Source organism: Bacidia gigantensis (genome assembly GCF_019456465.1).
Source record: "Bacidia gigantensis strain McMullin 20006 chromosome Unknown contig_180, whole genome shotgun sequence".
In the NCBI taxonomy this organism is placed as follows: Eukaryota; Fungi; Ascomycota; class Lecanoromycetes; order Lecanorales; family Ramalinaceae; genus Bacidia; species Bacidia gigantensis.
The window spans coordinates 2,121,044-2,144,200 of NW_025408596.1; the positions used below are offsets into that span (position 1 = coordinate 2,121,044).

General features: G+C 49.2%; 7 protein-coding genes across 7 annotated transcripts; 4 read left to right on the plus strand and 3 right to left on the minus strand.

Annotated features, from left to right (window-relative positions):
• Positions 1 to 2,633: 2,633 nt before the first annotated feature.
• On the minus strand, positions 2,634 to 3,091 carry KY384_003578 (uncharacterized protein; the record flags this gene model as incomplete). Its single annotated transcript, XM_044812092.1, has 2 exons — positions 2,634 to 2,800; positions 2,857 to 3,091. The coding sequence occupies 2 exons, from the start codon at positions 3,089 to 3,091 to the stop codon at positions 2,634 to 2,636; spliced, it is 402 nt and encodes a 133-aa protein (XP_044671225.1).
• Positions 3,092 to 3,367: 276 nt separating this feature from the next.
• Positions 3,368 to 4,466, plus strand: KY384_003579 (uncharacterized protein; the record flags this gene model as incomplete). Its single annotated transcript, XM_044812093.1, has 2 exons — positions 3,368 to 3,429; positions 3,494 to 4,466. The coding sequence occupies 2 exons, from the start codon at positions 3,368 to 3,370 to the stop codon at positions 4,464 to 4,466; spliced, it is 1,035 nt and encodes a 344-aa protein (XP_044671226.1).
• Positions 4,467 to 4,851: 385 nt separating this feature from the next.
• On the minus strand, positions 4,852 to 7,688 carry KY384_003580 (uncharacterized protein; the record flags this gene model as incomplete). The annotated part of the gene is made up of 5 exons (XM_044812094.1): positions 4,852 to 6,462; positions 6,520 to 6,969; positions 7,022 to 7,120; positions 7,174 to 7,506; positions 7,560 to 7,688. The coding sequence occupies 5 exons, from the start codon at positions 7,686 to 7,688 to the stop codon at positions 4,852 to 4,854; spliced, it is 2,622 nt and encodes an 873-aa protein (XP_044671227.1).
• Positions 7,689 to 8,077: 389 nt separating this feature from the next.
• Positions 8,078 to 10,893, plus strand: KY384_003581 (uncharacterized protein; the record flags this gene model as incomplete). The annotated part of the gene is made up of 4 exons (XM_044812095.1): positions 8,078 to 8,315; positions 8,396 to 9,458; positions 9,506 to 10,635; positions 10,871 to 10,893. 4 exons carry the CDS (start codon positions 8,078 to 8,080, stop codon positions 10,891 to 10,893), a joined length of 2,454 nt encoding a protein of 817 aa, XP_044671228.1.
• A 375-nt stretch (positions 10,894 to 11,268) lies between these two features.
• Positions 11,269 to 12,796, plus strand: KY384_003582 (uncharacterized protein; the record flags this gene model as incomplete). The annotated part of the gene is made up of 5 exons (XM_044812096.1): positions 11,269 to 11,271; positions 11,467 to 11,493; positions 11,561 to 11,736; positions 11,825 to 12,369; positions 12,438 to 12,796. The coding sequence occupies 5 exons, from the start codon at positions 11,269 to 11,271 to the stop codon at positions 12,794 to 12,796; spliced, it is 1,110 nt and encodes a 369-aa protein (XP_044671229.1).
• A 297-nt stretch (positions 12,797 to 13,093) lies between these two features.
• Positions 13,094 to 21,562, minus strand: KY384_003583 (Type I Iterative PKS; the record flags this gene model as incomplete). Its single annotated transcript, XM_044812097.1, has 11 exons — positions 13,094 to 13,978; positions 14,033 to 14,356; positions 14,413 to 19,006; positions 19,055 to 19,214; positions 19,262 to 19,856; positions 19,937 to 20,093; positions 20,150 to 20,240; positions 20,286 to 20,631; positions 20,676 to 20,944; positions 21,004 to 21,165; positions 21,220 to 21,562. 11 exons carry the CDS (start codon positions 21,560 to 21,562, stop codon positions 13,094 to 13,096), a joined length of 7,926 nt encoding a protein of 2,641 aa, XP_044671230.1.
• Positions 21,563 to 22,638: 1,076 nt separating this feature from the next.
• Positions 22,639 to 23,148, plus strand: KY384_003584 (uncharacterized protein; the record flags this gene model as incomplete). Its single annotated transcript, XM_044812098.1, has 1 exon — positions 22,639 to 23,148. One exon carries the CDS (start codon positions 22,639 to 22,641, stop codon positions 23,146 to 23,148), a length of 510 nt encoding a protein of 169 aa, XP_044671231.1.
• Between the last annotated feature and the right edge of the window lie 9 nt (positions 23,149 to 23,157).

Sequence of the window (23,157 nt, forward strand, 5' to 3'; positions counted from 1 at the left end):
AGGAAATGAGAAGTGGATTTGTCTTTGCTCTTCTTATAAGACGCGTGCATTTTGGGAATGCATTTTTTCCCTTTTATCAATCGTCCTTGGCCTGAATTGCATTGTGCTGGTGTCTTACATGGCTCGTATTCGACTGTTCTTACCTGTCATCGCCTGTACGGGCATATTCAGATGCAAGCCACGCAAGCCTCAATCCTCGAGGTATCTCGATTGTGTTGCGACTGATTACATTGTTAGCAAAGAGAGGCCTTTACCGTCGGAAACGGAAAATTATATCTTATGAAAATCCAGATCGATAAAGCAGGACAGGAATTACTGGGTCCACAGCAATGAATTGTGAAACCGTGGGATTCCTTTTTTAAGCGTTGCGCTTTGTGCCAATCGCCAGCTTTGTTGCGCGTACAAAGTTCAGGTACGGATGCGCTATCAGTGTTTCGTTTCTTGAGAGTCGACGGATGATGTTCCATGAATAGACCTATAGACCTGGTACCTCGCTTGTTGCCTTACCGTCTTTTGGAACCACGTGCTGGCGCAGAGCAGTCGATATGCCGCCGCGTGGGATTGCTTGTTGGGAGTCCTCATGCAATGCGAGTTGTACGCGAACCCGAGAGCCGCAGGTGCCAATATGTGAACAAGCATCCCATGCGAGATTGTTTCGAACCAATTAGATATCAGTTTGTCAGATAAGTGGAGAGAGGCAACATCTTGTGGATGCCGATGGCTCCACTCAGGATGGCCAAATTGTACTTGCTTGGTCAGAATGGCGTGGTGGCCTTCAGACGATGAAACAAAGGACGATGATCGCCAAAATCCAAGACCTTGCGTCAAGATCTTCCTAGATAGCGCTTTTCATGACAGTGGTCCGGCGTGCCTTACCCGAGACATGATACTGAAGTCTGGCCATGGATCCAATCGCCTGATGATTAGGAACCAGGTTTTGCCTTTCCGGGGCCTGGAAGAAGCGCGTACCGCCAGCTTATGGGAGATGAGAAATCTCAGACGTAAACACCGGACTGGTTATGGTCTCGTAGAGAGTGGAATGAATGTTGCTAAAAGGTTTTAGAAAGGCGAGAAGAAGAAGATTCGTAGACAGACTCCTGTGGGGTTTCCAGACTATTGACTGAGTTGCCCACACATGCAAACGACCTTTGCGAGATTTCGATGATGGCAGACTTCAGTCCCGTTGGACCAGGTGTTCTTTTTGATTTCTGTTGGTAATACTCCCACAAACACTTGCCTAGAAAATTGAGTTCGTCTGCGTTCAACATATTGTCAACTGGGAAGTAATACGAATCGCTTGATTTGACACTTGATAACATAAATTTACGACAGAATAGCGAGGTTACCACGAAAACCCGGTGACTGCATGGTTCTTAGTCTTATAGATTTGGTCTCAGAAACAGTAAGAAGACCTACAAAAAGCCATAAGAGTCTCCGAGCAATCTTCCACTGTCCATATTCATCAATCCATTTTTCCATGTACTTTGCGTAGAATGACAGGACCTGCCCTCTCAGACGGCCTTGACCCAAATAAGTGACAACCACGTAGGTCGTTAAAGTCGGTGTCTTGCAATCAATGTAGTCGATGACAGTGGAGCTCACAGCATGCTGCGGAATGCTGGTGCCGATTGACCCCGTCTCGAAAGTTTGGAAGGCTTTAAGACCGGTGTAAGTCTATCCCTGGTAATCGGCGAAGAAGTCCTGGGTAGATATTTGATCGTAGAGATTGAATTACTTGCTGTCAGTTGCGAGAGCTTATAATGAAAGCTTGTTGCGTATCTCAAGTTCGCCTGAGGAGCTGGGAAAGGGTGTGTAGGCTATGGAGGTGCACACCAAGCCCAAGAGCAGGCTCGCTTGTCTCATTGTGAACGAGCAGTGAGTATGGCACAGAATTTCATAGGCTAGTACGAGCTCTTTTATGGAGCCTTGAATAAATATTTAAGGAAACATATTCAGAAGCAGACGCGAGAGGGCTTTTATATATCAAGCTGGGCATGAAAATGATACATCTCGTTCTTGAATGAGCAACAAGAAAGCTTAGCATCGCCGGAGGCGCACGAGCCCAGGAGTTTTGGACTGTTGACGTTGAACTAATGCATCCTATCAGACAAGGCACTCAGAAGTTCAGATGGATTCTGGCGATAGCGCTGGCTAAGACCCAATGCATTGTTGCTGAGAAATTAAGGGTCACTGACAATACTTGCCTGATCCTATTTCGAGGCCACACGAAGAGGTGATTTGAGAATGAGTGACATGAGTGATATCCGCAAAGCGAAGCTGAACTGTTGATTATGGACATCAAATTACTCAAGAATTATTAGTAGCTGATCGTCTGTTCTAGACCTTCATGCAGTCAAGAACTAATTCTCAGCATTTTAGCTTGTGTGGGCGCCCCAGAACCGTTTGTAAGTTTGATGAGATGATTGCTTGGCTGCATGATTTTGAGTAAGACGTTTCTGAGCCGCCAGTGGCGTTTTTATGTCATTTGGGTTGCCTTTCTCAAGAGGAAAGTAAGCATGAAGGTTCCATACAACTCGCGTATACTCTAGAAACATGTCCCTATCAAGCCTCAATGGTGGTCGACCTCGTTGGCGGCCAATGAAATATATCAGATTGATATACGTATCGAACGACTACTGGACAAAATTATGGATCACAGCCTCAATGTTATTTCCAGCAGGACTGATGGCAAATGCACCATAGTATCCGGCATGGTAGTGCTTTCTAGGGCCGGGAGCTCCATTGTCCTTGCCACCAGTCTCCATCGCCGCCTTGTGAAAGGCATCGATTTGATCTTTGTCTACGTCACATCAACATTGTACCCAGCGCAGGTCACCATGTATCTGGAGGACCCACCATGCGCTTTGAACGCAATATGTGTCGGCTTGTCGCCTTCAATTGGCTGCTGATTTCGGTCCAATCCACTCACCCAGAAAAATCGTTTATCTTCATCGTTACCAAAGGCTACAACTTGTGGAACAACACGGAATTGCTCTTTGATTCCAAGCGGTGAAAGGGCTGCATTAAGAAAGGCGATCTCTGCCTCTAGCTTATTTGCAGAGCAGCCAAGGATGACATGATCTATCGACATTGTGTCCTGAAATTGAGCGTTTTGCTTTCTTGACTTATCAGTATTACGGAGGAGGTTATGGGAAATGAGGACATCGAGTCACAGATGCAAAGTTCCCTCATCGTGAAGATCCCTATGATGTAACAAGGGGGAGGTGATGTCGGTTGACAGATTCGGGAGATGGAAGGCATATCGTTAGGGCTGCGCTAGCCTCATGTGGTGGCATTAAACTCAAAAGTACTTTCATATTCTTCAAGTTTACAGGTTGACCTATACTGTTCGCGCAGCACGCTAATCATGGCATCAGACGAGATTGTCTGGCAAATCATCAATCAGCAATTCTGCTCCTTTAAACTGAAGTAAGTAGCGGCTATCTACCACTCGGAAAATTCTCTATGCCGAAGTCTGTGCTCACATCCACAGGACGACGAAAGCCCAAAACTTCTGCCGGAATGAATACAACAACAGCGGATTATGTAACCGCCAGTCCTGTCCGCTCGCCAATTCACGCTATGCCACCATTAGATCCAATCCTGAAACCGGCGTTCTCTACCTCTGCATCAAAGTCATTGAACGTGCACACATGCCTAGCAAAATGTGGGAGCGTATCAAACTGTCGAACAACTATGCAAAAGCGCTCGAGCAAATAGATGAGCGATTGATATATTGGCCGAAATACATGATCCACAAATGCAAGCAGAGGCTTACGAGGTTGACACAAGTTGCAATTTCGACAAGAAAGATTGCACGAGAGGAGGAAAGACTGGGAGAGAAGATTGTGCCAAAGCTCGCGCCGAAGATAAGAAGGAGAGAGGCTACACGAGAGAGAAAGGCCGAGGCTGCTGCGAAGGTCGAAAGGGCAATTGAGAGGGAATTGATTGAGAGGCTACGAAGCGGCGCATACGGGGATCGGCCCTTGAATGTCGAGGAAGGGGTATGGAAGAAAGTGTTGAAGGGTCTTGAGAGGCAGGGCGAAGGCAAGAGAGACAGAGATTTTGATAAAGGGATTGAAGAGGAGGAAGAAGAAGAAGAAGAGGAGATGGAGAAGGAGTATGAATTGGAAGAGGATGGCGTAGGAGCTGTGGAGTATGTGAGTGATGATGAAGAAGGTGAAGATGAAGAAGATCTTGGTGACTTGGAAGAATGGCTGGGCGGGGATAGTGGGGAGGATGCGGAGAGCGGTACGGATGACGACGACGATGAAGATGAGGACAGCGATGAAAACAGTGGCAGTGAAGAAGGAGAGGGTGATGATATACAGAAAACGGCTTCTGGGTCCAAGCGGAAACGTGCTCCGGTCAAACCGACGGCTCGAAAGGCAAAGGGTCCAAAGTTAGAAATTGAGTATGAGCAGGAGATGGAGCCACCATTGCGCGACGGAGTTCTCGCAAGGTGATATGGATTGTAGCGTGGATTGCTGACTGGAGCTGAGACATGGAAAAGTTTACCATTCCCATGTGGTAATGGATGATCTGTAGTACTTGTCCCATGCGCCTGTTCTGGTGAATTTGATATCCGTGCTACGCGAAGAATCAATCGGTGAATCTCGAATGGTTGATACTAGAGGGCAAGTGACAAGGCACTCTCTATCTGAGTCCACCGACTTGCTGAGTGCAGAACGCTTGACAGCCACCATTCATACGTCTCGGACATGAGTAACAAGAGTGTCTAAGAATCAGACGCACGACCAAGCGTACAAAAATGTTGCACTTTGTGCCACGGAGCCAAAATTGAAGATAGAGCGTGCTTCATAATAACGATTTATAAGGTCTGACTCTATCTTAGAAGGCTAATAGCCCAATCGCTTCCTCCCTTCTATCCAAGCCCATCCAATTTCCAGGTCTTTTGCCTAATGTGGTCGATCGCTGCCCAGCGATTGAAGGGTTCTGCCCCTTGAACTCATACTCGAACGTCCCTTTCGCTGTCTTGGGAGCGATCATTCTTGCCCCTACTATTCCATAATTGTCGAAGAACGAAATGATGCCTGCGCTTGTAATACTCCCATCCACAGGATATGTAAAATCTGCTTGGATGGTCTTCATTGGTGTCATGAATTCCGCGGACATCAATCTTCCGACCTCCGGGTCTATGGTGATGGGACTGACAATCGGAGAAGCAAAGGTTCCATCGGTTCGCCCTGGGAAGACTACCACATGGAGAACGATGTTATTTTCTAAAGAGGTGTACGTGACAAGATCCTTATGGCCATCACCGTCAACGTCACAAAGGAACCACAGCAGGTAGTCCTTTTCTAGATATGCAGGCCAAGATATGTTGAAGACTTGACTCTGGGGCGGATTCGATAGAGACACTTTATCCGTGCTGTCGTCACGCACGGCACAGATTCTGTCGATGCGCAATGCAGTTGCGACAGGATACCATTTCCCAAAACGTAATCGAATGAGACACCCAGAAGCTGGATCAGACAGAAGTGCTTGGGCCTTGAAAGCATTGGGTTCAAAGATCTGCGAGACAACCTTCTCAGTGAAGTCTTTTCTCCAGTTTGCAAAGTACCAATATCCAGTAGTAAGGTTGCAGCCGTAGCCAACCAGCGTGGAATGCTCATCAGTGATAGCTGTCTTATGGAGTAAGAGGAAGCTGGATTTCGTTAACTCATTTTCTTTAGGTACGGAGTAATAGAGCACATACTTAAGTTGTGGTGTATCGAGTTGCATGTTCAAAATGGTAGGTATTGATCCCTTCTCCATGGGTACAGCCCAGATTTCGACCTTTGATAACCTGGTGTTGTGCTCAAAGTACTTTACCATTGATACAGCTTTTGAGTTTGCGTCGAATATGCCATAGAGTACTTGGCCTGTTTCATACTCGTCATTACCATCTTCGACTGCTTGGTTCCACCACACTTCTGTCGTCATCCTTCCATCTCTACCTTGTGAAAAGTGCAACCCGAGATGTTGAGCAACGGAGATATTTGATTCAGTCAATGAACGAGCAACTAGAGAAACGGTACCGTTGCTGACGAGGCTAGCATCTTTCCAAGAGGTCCAGCTGGTTCCAATTGCAACAGTACTTGATGACTGAGATTGCATACTCCAGTACACACCATGACTGCCAGCTTCAACGTTCCCGTAAGCGCTAGCCAGGAGCTTGTCTGAGTGGTTTCCAATTACCCCGAAATGAATAAAGTTTGTTGCAGAATTGAAAGCTCTTGTGAAAACGTACATATTAAGGGAAGGGCCAGATCTTGCATATAATTTGGTCACAATATCCCAGTCGTAGTTGCTTTGATTCATAGCGATCATCTGCCTATCATGACTCATTGCACGCTGGGTCACATCCTCTCTGAAAAGAACAAAATCACTGTCTTTGGAAGACCGTTCGAATAATGGAACAAAGTTACCTACACCAATCGTAGACTCTGGCACAGGTGCCTGACACTGATTTTAGTCATCTTGTACGCTAATAATAGGTAATGCGATGAGTCGTACCTTTTTTAGCGCAACAAAGTCAAGAGGGGCAGGGAATTCATGTGTTCGAAAGGCCCACCATATCTCCTCTATCCCCAACTGGCAGGCTTCAATTACATGTTGAAGGTTCTTGGCAGAACGGCCGTCCATGAGATGCATATCACCATACGCAGCCCAGGATTGGCCAATGTCATTAGTGACCCATAAGCCGTTAGTAGAATCTTCATCATGCTGATTCTTCCCACTTTGATCTGCAGGCCAAAGATCGTAGAGACAGGTACTACAAAGCGGACCGGTACTGTGCAAGGCTCGACGCGGTGTTCGTATATGACCAGCAGAAAAGAGGTCAGTTAAAAAGTGCTGTCCAAAAGCCTCAAGAAAGTAGGCCTCCTTCAGATCAGAGTCGGAGACAGCATCACGGGCCCTCTCGAGAGCAGCTGAATGGACGGCACTGTATGCCTTGCCAGCATCCTAAAATGTTTTAGAATTTCCTTCTGGAAAAGCACGAATACGCTTTCCTTACCGTGCCGAAATGATCACGGTTGCATAGAGCAATTCCAATATAGCCCCAGGTGCAATGGGCGAAATTCTTGTTATAATGATATGCTTGGTCTTGGTATATCTAATTTGGCGGTTGGTGAGACTGACTCGTATTTCCAGCCTCTGGCAACTTACTTGAGCGGGATCTTGACCGTGCTGCATGGCAGTCGCGGTGACGTTTCCTTGCTCCTCTACTAAAGGCAAAATGCAACTGATAAGGTCTGATGAGTCAAGCCTTAGTAGATTTGCATTATCCTTGGCTACTTCGATGCTTCTCGTTTGGTTGAAGTCCCAACTATCACTGATGGATTCCGCACAATAAGTAGCGTGCCAGTGAAAAAAGAAATCGCCTGCAAGTAGGATGATATTGCCGAATGAAAGAGAGTGATTGTTAACAACATAGTCAAAGCTCGAGCCTGAAATGGTTCTATTGGAATATGTCAAATGAACCGAGTTGCCAATGCTTTGCTGGGATCAGGTATATTAGCGAAAGTAATCGCTCATGTAAGTATGCCACGAACATGCTCTGGGGATTCAAAAGCCGCCTGAATTCCATGGTCTACATCAATCACTATCTGTTTGGATGAGAAGCCCCAAGTCTGGCTCGCAAGCAGACATGATGCTGACAGCTTCCACCATCTTACAGGCATCGCGAAGGTAATTGGAAGCAACTAATGGTAAATGATGGAAAGAAGTTAGATCGTGGCAAATCATCTTGCCGTTACAATGAAGAGTTCTGCTTCAGTAACAGACCTTTTCCAAAAGATTGGACGTGAGGATAGGCAGTATGGAACGAGGGGAAGCAAATCTTCGTGAACGGGCTGCCAGCTGGATCGATACGTCAACAAACCCTAATTGTACTTGCGTCTAGAGTGAGTTGGTCGACCGTAGAAGCTGCTGTGGCTGTTTTTCCTTCTTTGATGCCCGGCAGTCGGGTATACGAGAGTCAAATCCGTCACATGGGTAAAATAATCTTGTTGCCAGATCATACAGATTGGGATGAGGATGCCCAGCGAATGGGCCGAAACCTCCTCTACAAATGCTTCAATGGTCCTGGCGCTTAATAGCGCCATTCGTCGCGCTCCTCGTCATACGGCCCAGTATCGCAGAAGACGTGCAAGAAATCCTCGCTGAGAATGCCAATCTCTCGAACGAAACTCTGCTATGGGGCCCTTATCGACCAAACCTCTACTTTGGCGTTCGACCGCGTATACCGAAAAGCTTGACTACCGGGCTACTCTGGGCAAAGGTTGACAATTTTCAGGACGTGCAACAGAGTAGGCGCCCTTATGACACCCAAATGCTCTGGGGCTATTGCGATGGCGAGATCTAGAGGCTAATGATACACCACTCCTAGGCTTCCGCCACACATGCGAGCAAAATGAAGGGATGGCAGGCTACGGCTGGGATGAATACGATGTCAGACTGGGAGGCCGTCAAACTATTCGTGACGCGGGTAACCACATAGACATCACCACCGAGTTTGTTAAAATCCCAGGAGGTGACAATGGCGGTAGCTGGGGTGTTAGGGTCAAAGGCACACCTCGAGATGACGCCCCAGCTCGCCTTATCACGACAGTCATGTTTCATGCAGGTATGGAAGGCTTCGGAAGCTTAGGCGTACAGAATGAGCCGGACGATCTAGGTATCGAAGGCGACGTTGTCTTGGAGGGAAACAGCAATGAGCTTGGAGACTTCACTGTTCGAATCACAACTGGACCAGATACGAACGAAACCCCTCCGAATGCACATCCTAGCTCTGAGAAGAAGCCTTTGGATAGAACCTATGTTGCAAGCACGCAGGTTCCCGAAGAGCATTTATGGCAGTCGAAACAGATCATGTTCAGTCTGATGAAGGGCGAAATTGATTCATTGATTGCAGAATACGGCCAAGATCATGCGCCACCACCTTGGACAGTGTACACAGTGCCAAATAAAATCGAGGAAGGCAATTTTCACGTCATCCAGAAGGTTTTCCACGGCGAGTTCGAGTTTGACATCATGTACTCTTCGGCATCTGCTGGTACACCTTTGACCTCTGAGGATCTTGAGACTGCAATAGGCAATGCTACGGCTTCTTTCTCGGACCGTTTCTCGGAGGTACTAGCTCCAAAGTCCCCCTTCAGGGACCAGAGATACGATGGCTTTGCCAAGTCAATGTTTTCAAATCTTCTGGGCGGTATTGGTTACTTCCATGGTGACTCCGTTGTTGACAGATCATACGCACCAGAGTATGATGAAGACAACGAAGGATTCTGGGAAGAGACAGCTGCTGCAAGGGCTAGGCAGGCTGGCGTGAGGTTGGAAGGTCCGTTAGAATTGTTCTCTAGCATACCTTCAAGACCTTTTTTCCCAAGAGGTTTTCTGTGGGACGAGGGTTTTCATCTGATCCCAATCGCAGAATGGGACATGCATGTGACGTAAGTCTGCCTGTGTATCTTGCTATGTATACTCACTGTTCATCAAGGCTTGAGATTGTCCGCAGCTGGTTCAATCTGATGGACGACGACGGTTGGATTGGCCGCGAGCAGATTCTTGGGGCGGAAGCTAGGACGAAAGTGCCCCAAGAATTTACTGTGCAGTATCCTCACTACGCGAACCCACCGACCTTGTTTCTGATCCTGGAGACCCTTATCGACAAGATCAATTCTCAACCGACTGTATTACCCCATCAACATCAATACGATTCGATACGTAATGTTCACTTGAGAAACAAAGACACCGCCATCGATTACCTCAAGGATCTGTATCCGCTCCTAAAGCGGCATTATTTCTGGTTTCGCAAGACACAGCGGGGCGACATCAAGTCTTATGATCGCGAGGCATACTCTACAAAAGAAGGCTATCGATGGCGAGGGCGTAGCGAGCGGCATGTACTTACATCTGGGTTGGACGACTATCCACGTCCTCAGCCACCACATCCCGGGGAGCTGCATACTGATTTGATCAGTTGGATGGGGATGATGAGCCGCTCGATGCGACGTGTTGCGGAGACTATTGGTGAGACAGATGATGCCCAGGAATATGAAGGGTACGAAAGTGCTATAATCCGCAACATTGATGACCTGCACTGGGACGACCAAGCACAAACTTATTGCGATGCCACGATCGACGACTATGAAGAAAGCGTGCATGTTTGCCACAAAGGCTACGTGTCCATCTTTCCTTTCCTCACCGGTCTGTTACCGCCTGACAGCGCCCGGCTCAAAGCCACACTTGACTTGATATCTGACCCGGAGGAGCTGTGGAGTGATCACGGCATCCGTAGCCTGAGCAAGAAAGACGAGCTGTACGGGACGGATGAAAATTACTGGCGGTCGCCGGTCTGGATGAATATGAATTACCTTGTTGTCAAGGCCTTGTACGATGTTGCAACGGCGTCTGCGGCAAAGAATCCTCACAAAGCGCAAGCGTCAACAATCTACACTAAGCTGAGAAAGAACCTAGTGGACACTGTGTTCAAGGAGTGGGAAAGAACAGGCTTTGCTTGGGAGCAGTATAACCCAGAAAGCGGAGAGGGTCAGCGAACGCAGCACTTCACCGGATGGACCAGCTTGGTGGTGAAGATTATGAATATGCCCCCTTTATCGAAGGCAGGTAAGATAGAGCATGGAGAACTTTAGGTGTATGTATTAGACACCGATATGTATTATATTTGGAATAGATATGGCAATCACACAGACAGCCCTGGGCCTGAATGCTTGGCAGGGGCAGCACAGGACTGCTTGCCCCTGAATGGCATTTGAGTACGGAGCAGCACCTGTCACGCGCCATCACCAGCCATGTCAGTGACTACCAGATGGAGGCAAGGGCCACAGACAAGGAGTATCAGTCGTCGAGGTGAATGAGGGGTAACACAGTGAATGAGGAGCACTGGGTCCCCCGCCTTGGATATATAAAATGAGAAGCATTCCTCCTCTGGTCCTTCCCCCATGATATACACCGTCTCATTCCATCGAGACCACCCTCACCCACTGATCACAGTCACCATCATTCTCATTTGACTGTTGAAAGACCCAACTCAGGCCCTCGCCACTATCCCTCCATTTCCCCGGACTCCTTATCCGCTTTCGTCATACCCTCCCCCCTCCCCGCACCCTGGGGGCTCGGCAGCTCCGGGTAACGTTCGCCGCACCAACTGCTTGAGAAAACAACAAGCGGATTGTCTTGCTCTCAAAACAGCTTCACAACGTCCATTAAGTCTCTATTGTATACTCAACTTTGTTCATAATGGTATTTACACGCCCACTCACTCGCTTATCGCGCCCCGCGTCCTCTCTCATAGCCTCGCGAACAGCCCTACCACGCGCAGCTACCGGGGCCTTTGGCGGGGTCCGCGCTTTCAGTGCGGCCTCCTCGCTGCAGGTTGTTTTTTACCTATGCACCGTCCGCATTGCGTCCTCAGATCACTTACTGACCTCATACTAGTCCAAAGTCCTCCTCGTTCTCTACGATGTACGTCAATTGAACCCCAACAACCTTCTTATCGTCAAGAAACAAGCTGATGAAAGCCATGACGTAGGGTGGCCACCACGCAAACGAGCAACCAGGCCTTTTGGGAACCACCGAAAATGAGCTTGGAATTCGCAAATGGCTCGAGGACCAGGGCCATACTCTCGTGACTACATCTGACAAAGAAGGCGAAAACTCGAAATTCGATCAAGAATTGGTAGATGCAGAGGTCATCATTACCACCCCGTGAGCATTGCCTCCCTCTCGCGTCACCTCGAAATTCCCAAAGCTTTTAACAACCGTCTACTAACAAGCACGTCTTGCCCAACCACAGTTTCCATCCCGGCTACCTAACCGCTGAGCGCCTCGCAAAAGCCAAAAAGCTCAAACTCGCCATCACAGCCGGTATCGGCTCCGACCACGTCGACCTGAACGCCGCTAACGAGACAAATGGCGGGGTCACCGTCGCCGAAGTCACGGGCTCCAACGTCGTCTCTGTCGCTGAGCACGTCATCATGACCATCCTTAATCTGGTGCGCAATTTCGTGCCCGCCCACGAGCAGATTCAAGCCGGTGAGTGGGACGTCGCTGGCGCCGCGAAAGACGAGTATGATCTCGAAGGTAAAGTTGTGGGCACAGTGGCAGTGGGGAGAATTGGGGAACGTGTGTTAAGGAGACTAAAGCCGTTCGATTGCAAAGAGCTGTTGTATTTCGATTACCAGCCATTGGATGCGGCCAAGGAGAAAGAGATTGGGTGTAGGCGAGTCGAGAGTCTGGAGGAGATGCTGGGCCAGTGTGATGTTGTGACAATCAATTGCCCATTGCATGAGAAGACGAGAGGGCTGTTCAACAAGGAATTGCTTGGGAAGATGAAGAAGGGTGGGTTCTCCTTCTCCGTCTAATATGCCATTCGTAGAAAATGAAGCGTGTACTGACTTGACACATAGGCGCATGGCTCGTCAACACCGCCCGCGGTGCCATCGTCGTGAAAGAAGATGTCGCCGATGCCTTGGCTTCTGGTCAACTCCGCGGCTATGGCGGCGACGTCTGGTTCCCGCAACCGGCACCAAAAGACCACCCGCTCCGCTACGCAAAGAACACGTTTGGTGGTGGCAATGCCATGGTGCCTCACATGTCCGGAACTAGCCTCGACGCCCAAAAGAGGTATGCCGTAGGCACGAAGAATATCTTGGACAGTTATTTCTCGGGGAGATTCGACTATAGGCCTGAGGATTTGATTGTCAAGGACGGAGATTACGCTACTAAGGCTTACGGACAGAGGGCTGAGGCGGCGAAGAAGGCGTGAGACTCATGGTATGAAGGTGGGAAACACAATGAACCGTACGATTTTCTTAGGATTGGCGACAAGGCAAGCGGGAAGGAAAACAGTGGTTTGAGATATCGAGTATGTATTTCTAATACCAGACAGACATACGAATGAAAGAAAATTTATGCCCAGCTCAGAATACACAATTTCCATTCCGACAGATCTGAATTGAGCAGAAGAATCCATCCCATTGCCCTTCTCATAAACGCCCACAAATAATCAAGACATACACCCCTCTCCTACCCTACCCTCTCTAGACACTCACTCCTTAGACACTCACTCCTTCCCCTCCCCTCCCCCGTCCCCCTTCCCACCCCTCAACCCACTCTTACCCGCCACGCAGACACCCACGCCCCTCACCGTCGCAGCCCCGAGGATCTCAAAGACCGCCACATCAGCATCCACCTCCTTGGCCAACCAATTCCTCAATTCGACCGCAACAAGGCTATCGACCCCAAAACTCTCAATCCTACTATCCAACGTAATACTATCATAATCCACGCCCAGGATCCTGCTCAATTTCGCTTTCAGGGCTTCTGAAACCACGTCTGCGGCTTCAGCGGGCGAGGTTGCGGATTGGAATTGCTTGCGGAGGTCGAGGGCCGTGGAGCTGGAGGAAGAGGAGGTTGTGGTGGTGGAGGGGGCGAGGGTAGCGTCCATAGCGCCCATATGGCTGAAAAGCGGCTGCTGCATCGCGACGAGGACGTCCTTCCCCTTCGCGCGCTGATCAGCTGGTAACTCCAAGCCTGTGATGACCTGACTCTGCACGGGGTCCACCACCTCCCTGCCTGGGTTGCAGTAATAATCCAGCAATGCGAACAGCTCAGCTTGGGATATCGGCATCAGCAAGCTCAGCCGCAGCAGATGCTCCATGACCTGCGTGTTCTCCGCCACAAAGCCTTGGTCCAGGATGATGCCTAGGTCGAGGGAGATGGCTTTCTCGCCCAACGAGACGCGGTGGGCGGCTAGGGCGTCTTGGAATGTGTTGCCCGCGGCGTAGTTGGATTGGCCGCCGTTTCCGAAGACACCGCAGACGGAGGAAAGGAGGATGAAGAAGTCGAGGCCCGTGGGGAGGGCAAGATGGAGGTTCCAGGAGCCGTGGATTTTGGGGGATGTGCTTTGCGTCCATTCGGTGTGGGTCATGCGGGCGAAGGTTGCGTCCTGTGAGAGTTAGTGGAGGGTTTGGGGGGAAGGGGAAGGGGGTGGAGGGCTCACTCGGAGGACCATGGAGGCTTGGAAACAGCCCTTGATGGGTGGCATTGTGCGAGAATATTGCTGGATAACGGTTTGGAGGGCATGAAGGTCACTGATATCGCACGTTGGACACTCGATGTTGACGTCTAATTCTCGCAGGTCTTTCAGTAGAGCTAAAGCGGGCTCGTTGTTCTGAGGACCTGATCGAGACAGTAGGATCAGATGTCGTGCCCCTCGCTGTACCAGCCAGCGTGCAATGCTTCGACCAATCCCACCTAGGCCACCAGCAATAAGGTAGGTTGCATCACGCTCGAAGCTGTAGCCAGATGTAGGAGGAGCCACGATCTATCACATTACGTGAGCAGACTAGACTGGGGTAATGTATCAGTGGATTGCCTTACTGGAAGCTCTGCGTCCTGTCTGATTTCCAGCACGACCTTTCCGGAGCCCTTCCCGCTTTGCAGGAAGCGGAAAGCCTTCTCAATGCCATCAAGCCCGTATGTTTGAAGCGGATATGGAGTACGAAACACCCCAGCCTCGAAAAGATCCATCGCCTTCTGTAAAATTCTGTGACCGACTGCTGGTCGTTGCTCGGCAATACCAGCTAAATCGACACCAATGAACGACAGATTCTTGATGAATGGATGCATCGGCAGCGAGCCACGAGCATCAATGTCTTTGCGGCCAATCTCGATGAAGCGACCGAAGTCAGCCACACATTCCCAAGATTCTCTCAGGCCCTCGTCAGACAAGGAATTTAGTACCACATCGACCCCTCGACCCCCAGTCACTCGTTTAATACCATCAGCAAACGATGTATCGCGGCTATAGAAGATATGATCCTCCTTAATGTCGTACGTATCCATCAACAAGCTCTTCTTCTTCAGGGACCCCACAGTTGCAAATATATCCGCACCGACATGCTTAGCAACCTGTATAGCTGCCTGACCAGTCCCGCCAGCACCAGCATGAATAAGCACTGACTCCCCTTCTTCTAGGCGCGCTACTTCGACAAGACTGTAATAAGCGGTCGTAAAGGCAGTGGGAATGCTCGCAGCTTCCACGAATGACATCGTGTCAGGAATCTTGACGGCTTGTATCTCTTTTACTCGTATTCGCGTCTTGTAGCAATTGAGGTCACATAGAGCCACGCGATCACCCTCTTGCACACTTTTACACTGCGAGCCCACGGCAGTAACGATTCCAGCACATTCGCTGCCTAACTTGTCCGTTTGCACTCGCCCGAGAACAATCAAGCATTCTTTGAAATTCACACCGATTGTTTGCACATCGATTTCTATCTCGTCCGGAGCAAGTGGCTCTTCGAAAGACGTGTCCGTGGTAAACTCCAGAGAGTCCAGGAGACCAGGTGTCTTGACATTGAGCTTGAGGGGCGGAGATCCTTCCAATTTGCGGTATTGGACTGGTTGCGTGGTTCTCTGGAATATGTGTTCATTTGACTCAGGTGCTTCTACCAGTCTATTGATCTGCAAGTGACCGTCACGTACTCTATATTCTGGTTCGAAAAGCCTCTGAGCTAGTCCACAAATAGTTTTTTGGAAAACGTCGTGGATCAAGGCTGCATCACGCTGGGTAGCTGACTGCTCATTGGAAAATTCCAGGTCGACTGAGACAATAGCCGTCTTTGGATTCTCGTTACGAGACGTTCTGCTCAAGCCTTTAAAGATTCCGTGGTTGGGATTTGGCGGCGCCTTTGAGCCTCCTCTTGTTACCCATAGCAAGCTTTGTGAGGAAGTGAGGATCCTTTGCACATCAGTAAAAACTGTCGGCATCATGTCGAAAAGAACATCACTGGACAAATCGAGAAGCATTACATAATGCTGTTTGTCCAGGTCGGAAGCTGAGGCTGCTTCCTCTAAGCTGAGCATAGATGAAGAATGATCCGGAACGCTTGAGGTTTCTATTAGTATCTCCGCCAAGTCTCGTTGCTCTTGGATTCCCTTGTCCAAAATGTATTTCGGTGCAGGCAATGAGGGCAACTCTGTGGCAGCTTCCGTAATGGCAGTGGAGACAATTACGCTCCACATTTGACAATCTTCCGACTGATAATCATTGAACACCAGGTCGTTCCCAGAGAAGCCATTCGATTGTAATAACTGGCTCCACCGATCCAGTGAAATACAAGGACTCTCCTGTCTATATGGCTCACAGCCTAGCCACCAGCCCGAAAGAAGGCCAAAGATGAAGCCCGTTCTGATGCTTTCGGGCATGGTCAACTCCATGAAAATCAGCTTGCCGCCAGGTTTCAAAAGTTTTCGAACATTCTGAAGAGTATTTCCAAGATCTTTCGTGGCGTGCAATACTAGTGACCCAACGACTACGTCGTACTGACCTTCAGAAAAGCCTTGATCACCAAGAGGCTGCTCCACATCTAGTGCACAAAATGTCATTCGCTTTTGCTCGCTGAACGCATCTCGTGCCTTCTCGGTGAATGCAGGGCTGATATCGGTAAAGTTATAACGTCGGAAAAATGGAGTCGCCATACCTCCTAGGGTCTTTAGTAATATTCCAGTGGTTGCACCAGTCCCAGCTCCGACCTCGAGAAATTCTAGGTCTGGATTCTTGTGAACGAGACACTCTAAGTATCTCCCCAGTCGATCAAACGCCTGAGAGCTTGTGATCATCTCAGTGTAGAAGTCTGTGAGGTGGTCATGCTCCCCCACAAGGAGATGTAGCGGATCGACGTCGCCTATCAACATGTCTTGAAGTCGCTCCCCTATCATCACGTGGAGTTGGCCTCTTTTGTTGACACTGACCCGCTTGACTAGTGCCTGGTGATGTGCCCTATCCAGCAGGATACCTCCTAGTTGCTCACGGCTTTCTACAGGCGCCGACGAAAGGAATCGATTCAGTTGCTTCTGAAGCCAGAATGCATACTTTTTTAGGTGTTCGGACTGATTTTGCTCTAAGACACTGCCTTTCATCGAAACCTGTGCCCCATATGAGAGAAGTAGAAGCTCGAGGTCTTGAAACCACTGGCTTGGGTCTAGATCGTCTTGCAAGAGGTTTCTGCAGTAGTCGAGGATGTGCTTGTTGTTCATAGATCCCAGATCTGGCTTCCAAGACATATGATAGCAAATCTTTTTGGCGTCTTGGTTTTCCGTTAGTGAGTCTATTTTTTCAGCAACAGCAGTAAGCTCTAGACCGTTGATGTCAACGCCCAGCTTCTGATTACTGACTTCTAGGGCCGAAATATGAGACCTCGCAGTCCGCCTAGTCATTAAACGGGCGTCAGCGTGGACCTGCAGAGGAATAGGAGATGGGTCCATCTCATCGAACGCAGAGACCCAAACCCTGTCAACTCGCTTGGGGACCATTGTTTGCAGTGATGCTGTACCTCCTCTGGTCAAAGCAACAAATACGAGCTGGAACAAGCCATCTAGAGTCGTTGGATGTATCACATAAGAGGTAGACGAGTGTTTAGGATCTCCTCGCAAAGCCTCAATACTGGCAATAGCCGCACTTTGGTCGTCATGTCGCATGCTGTCGAGGACCTGAAAGGCTGGCCCGTAATCTATGCCAGAGTCCTCCTTTAGCTGCTGATATATCTTCGTTTCGTCCACAGGGCGAGTGCACGTCTCTGCAGCTTCTAAGTGAAGCTTTTCGAATTGAGAGGACGACTCATCTGCCTCTTTGCCTTCGTCCACATCAGAGACAACTCTACCATAGTCTGCTTGAACTGATCCGTTGCAGACTTCTTCCCACGCGTCATTTGATTTTCGCCCAAAAATTCGAAAATAGTACTTAGTACTGTCTCTTGTGTTAGATGATGTAGGAGAAGTGAGGCTGATCTGAGTCTCGGTCCCATTGGGAGAGGTCGTCAGAAGTAGCGGCGCGATGAATTCGGCATTCTTTATCTCATATCCCACTGGACTTTTGTCTTTGACGAGCAATTTGGTAGCTTCGATGACGGCTGCAAGCATACCTGCGGCCGGATACAAGATCGATCCATTGATTTTGTGGTCGACAGTCCATGGTAGATCGCTAGCCTTGATGAAGAAAGTCCACTTAGCTTCCATCGGATTCCAATCGATGACCTGAGCACCGAGAAGATCGTGACTTGGATATTCTCTAAATAACATGTTCTTGTCACTTTGGGCTTCCTCCCAGTATATCGTAGAATGATCAAATGGATACTGAGGCAGATCAGGAAGTACGAGCGAAGCCTTCGCGGAAGATTCATATGGCTTGCTCAATCTGGCAAGGTCTACTGCGAAGTTCTGGCAGTGCAAACGGCCAATAGACTGTAGGAATGTGATGGTCGCAGAACGGTTCCTCACGAGGGCAGAGTCGTATGTTACATCGTTGCTCCGATCGACAGACTTTACTACGTCACGAATTGGTCCTTTGAGCGCTGAATGAGCTCCCAACTCCAGAATAAAATTCGTAATAATTTCCCTTTCATGACTTCTGTCAAGTTTCTTGACAATATTTTCTTGCTGCGAGCGGACGCAAGTGATCCTCATAGCTTCTGCAAAGCTTACTGGAGAGACCATGTTTCGTACCCAGTAATCACTCTGGCAGGCGATCTCAGCGTCGATCAATTTTCCCGTCACCGATGATACCATGGTTATCCGTGACGGTGAGTCACGTCCCTCAAGTCCTTCCAGGGCGGCCAGATACTCTGAAGCGATTTGCTGCATCTGAGGGGAATGATAAGCCACATCTATTTTGAGTTGTCTCGCGATCACATTTTGACCCTCCAAGTGTGCCGCAAGAAGCCTTAGCTGGTCTTTATCACCAGAAACAGTGACGTTCGATGGACTGTTGACACAGCTGACGGTAATTCCGGCAGCTTTGAAGGTCGGGTCCTGCTGTTCCAATTCTATCAATTGTGTTTCCGCTTCAATCTGTGACAACACAACCGACATCATTGAGCAATTTTGGCCACTTTTGCTTAGCCTAGAGGACAAGACGCCCCGGTGGTAAGCAACTTTGATGGCCGATTTTTGACATAATAGGCCTGCACAGTAACTGCATCGGGTCAGTATATCTGCAAACCAAAGTGACTCCAGAACTTACGCAGCTGCAATTTCTCCGGATGAGTGTCCAACAACTACGTTAGGCTTGACATTGAATGACGCATACAAATCAACAAGCGCAACCTGTATTGCAGAACAAAGCGGCTGACTGAATTCAGGTTCATTGACGCGAGTTGTTGGCTCGTCTTTTGAAAGTTCGTCTTCGATGGACCATTAGTTTTAGCTCTATGTAGGAATCTTGACATACCTAATAGTAGCCACTGACACCCTAAGTCTCGCAGATACACTTGAGATTGGAGTAAGCTCTCCTTGAAAACCGTGTATGTCAGCAATTCCCGCCCCATACCATACCATTGAGCTCCTTGCCCGGTAAAGACAAACGTCAGGCGAGGATCATCAACGCTCGCGCGGACGGGGCTGGAAATGGCTTCTTCTATACGAGACATGCAGTCGAACGAGTCTACCACGGCGAAAGCTTTCCAGGCATGTGAGGTCCGTCGCATGTTCAATGTGTAAGCCAGCCTGTCGACGAAAGTGGCATTCGTTACCTGGGCATGCTTCCTAAGATACCCGCCGTACGTGTCGGACAAGCGCTGGATGCCTGCTTTGTCTGCAGCGGACCACACCAAGAGTCTTGGCTGAAGCTTTGTCTTTTCTCGCGCTCCTGATTCTATATCACAATGATCCGCCAAGAGACGATCGAATCTTCTCGTTGATGGTGCAGCTAGCTGATACTGCCCCAAAGTTCTCCTTGATTGGATGTAATGAAATGCGTCGTCTATGATGATGTGCCCATTAGTGCCTCCGAAACCAAATGAGTTGACCGATGCTCGTCTCGCGCCCTGACATGGCCACGGTAGACATTCAGTGGGGAACTTGAACAATCAACGCCTATTCAATAGTAGCTTTGATTACGACCTACCTCTAGATTGAACAATTCTGCATCGATTTCGGGGTTCAATCGTTCAAAGTTCGTATTCGGCGGTATACACCCTCGCTCGACTGCTAGGATCGCTTTGATAATACCGGCAAAGCCACTGGTACCTTCAAGATGTCCGATATTTGACTTCACAGCTCCCCTAAAACTGGGATAAGCAAAGTTTTCTAACTCCATAGGTGTTTAGAGGAGGCGTACACATATAGGGGTTCGGAAGGTTTGCGGTAATTTCTGAAGCACTCTCCGATTGCTCGTGCCTCAAGTGGATCGCCGATTGCAGTCCCAGTACCTGTCATACATTAACGGTCTGCGGATCTTGGCTTTTGCTACTTACCATGGGCTTCGAAGAACCTCGTCCGTTCCATATCAAGGCCCGCCTTCTGGTAGGTTTCTCTGATTAAGCTTGCTTGTAAGTCTTTGCTTGGTTGCGTGATACCGCCATGTGTATGGCCGTCTTGGTTGAGGCCAGTAGATCTGATCAACGCTCGGATAGTGTCACCATCCTGTATGGCTTGAGAAACAGGCTTGAGCACTAGGACACCATAACCCTCTCCTCGAGCATACCCGTTGGCACGATGGTCAAAGCTGTAGCATTTGGCATCGGGTGAGAGAAAGCTCATATTCGATAGTGCGATGTTAAGCTCCGGGGTAAATATCACGTTGGCGCCGGCAGCGATTGCCTACTCTTATTAGAACATAATGTTGTGACGCCAATAGTCCTTACCATTTTTGATTGTCCGGACCAGATGCCATTACATGCCAAATCTACAGCTACCATACCACTGGAACATGCAGTATCAATTGTCATGCTTGCGCCGTGAAGGTCGTAGAACCAGCTTAGTCTGTTAGACAGAATTGAAGATGCGGTTCCCGTCGCGCTGTATTTTGGAATCTGCTGCGCATCTCTCCAGTTCATGGTGGTGTAATCGGCAGTGAAACAACCGACGTGCACAGATGTATCCGAGCCAGCGATAGCATCCATGGCGATTCCAGCTGGCCAGGTATCAAAAACAGGAAAGAATTTACGGGATGAAAAAAGAAGTTAAGCTTACCATTTTCCAAGGCGTGGTAGGTAGCTTCGAGTAGACCACGATGCTGGGGATCCATTGTGCCCGCTTCCTGTGGGGTAATAGAGAAAAACGGAGCATCGAATGCTCGAACATCTTCGGTCATAAAATGAGCGCCTCGGGTCGAAATCTTGCGGGAATCAATCTCTGAAGGAAGTCATAGAATGTGGAGCAGACGACGTACAGTATCCAGTTTCTTACTATCAGGGTGATAAAATGAATCGACGTTCATTCTATCCACCGGGTAGTCTTTCGACGCGCACTTCTTGTCCAGCAGCATCTGCCAGAAAGCCTCCGGGGTTGTAGCATCATCTGGGAATTTCAAGGCGAGACCAACTACCGCAATGGGCTCCAATGTGCCTCCGATCTCCGCTCCATTGCCAATAACAGGGTGTGTACTGGGGTCGTCGACAAGGTATAAGTCTCCCTCTGATTCTAAGCTGGTGACGGACTCTCTTGCGCTCCCGCTTGATGATGCTCCAATTTCGCTAGTCGCTGTAGAGGTCTGGTCAACTTCACCAGCAACGACATTCAGGAACTCCATCATCAGCGCGCGTCACCACCAGGGTTTCGACATGAGTATGAGCACCGGAAGAAGATTGTCTAATGAATTGACCAAACGCATAGACTTGTGTAGCTTGGGTATGGAATAAAAACTATGGCGAATCTGGAACGTAACGCAGAGTCTGTGCAAACAATACAGCCCACGTGACGCCAGGTACTAAGCGTGATCAGAGTGAATAGGCTACCCTGTCCAGCATACAAAGATAGATCATGACGAGTGCAAAGCCACTATGGCACAAGTAGCCACCGAATGGAGCGGATACACATAGCGACAAGGTGACCAAGGCACAGTAGGGCTGTCACTTACCAATGGCAGCAGAGCTGAGACTACCGTGGCATCAGCTCCGATAGAGCTAAGTACATGAGGCGTCTCGCCTCAGGTCTATAGCGCTGAACGGAGAATTTGGAACGATCGCCCAGATGTTCCACACCACGGAGACGCGTTAGCGCAAGGGCGGAGCATGGTGGAGGGTATATCCGTATAAAGAGCTGCACAGGAACTCAATATCGATCCTAGAGCGAATTCACTGCCGGCAAATTCCTAGCTACCACAGGCTTTCTCGGTCAGTTTCAACGGTCTCATCCACTCGAACAGAATCTAGCTCGTCAACTCCTGCAGCGCTGGTGACCATGAGATTCCTCTGCCTGCACGGTTCAGGCACCAATAGCAAGGTACCAAGTGGTCGAAATACAATAGATAATCGATCGTTGACCATCCATAGGTCTTCGAGGCTCAGACAGGTACTCCGACCCGCCGCACGCCTGCAGCTTCCTCCCTCGAGCAAACACGCGGAATCCTGCAGTGCTGACGTATCCCAGCGGCGCTACGGTACGAGCTTGGAGACAACCACAGCTATGAATTCGTCGAAGGAACATTAAGTCAGGAGATGGCCCCCGGTAAGATTCTTCTCGGAGTCCGTGCCACCTTAGTACTCTAGTATTGGAGCTTGTTTTTCGTTTCGTTTCCAGGCGATGCAGTCTTAGTTGTCCGGCTGAAGTCTTTACCTTAAAAGGCAACTCAATGATGCTGATCCCTCAGCACTAGAACTAGCGTCAATGGCTTCATCGGACGACACCTACTACGCCTATTTCGACTCAACCTCGGTGCCAAGCTACATCCGGGCAGTAGAGCTACTGGGCCAATACGTTGACGCAGAAGGGCCTTTCGACGGCGTCCTCGCTTTCTCCCAAGGGGCTGGTTTAGCTGCCATGTATATCGTGCACAAATTGCTCCAGGATCCGAATCGGGCTCCTCCATTCAAAGTCGCCATCTTGATATCATGTCTCTCTGTCTATGATCCGGTGACATGGTACGAACGTGGCGAGGTCAGGACAATGGATCCAGCCAAAGATGGGCAGGTCATCAGTATTCCTACAGCCCATATCTGGGGTCAACAAGATAGTCGTAACCCTGAGAGCAAAGCCATCTATCAAATGGCAGATCATGATCTGAGATCCATATCTGTGCATGAAGGTGGGCACGAAGTCCCAAGTACGGGAACACAAGGTGCTATTGGTGGAGCAGTGAAAGCGATCAGGCGAGCAGTGACAAGGGCTACATTGTGAAGTATCTTG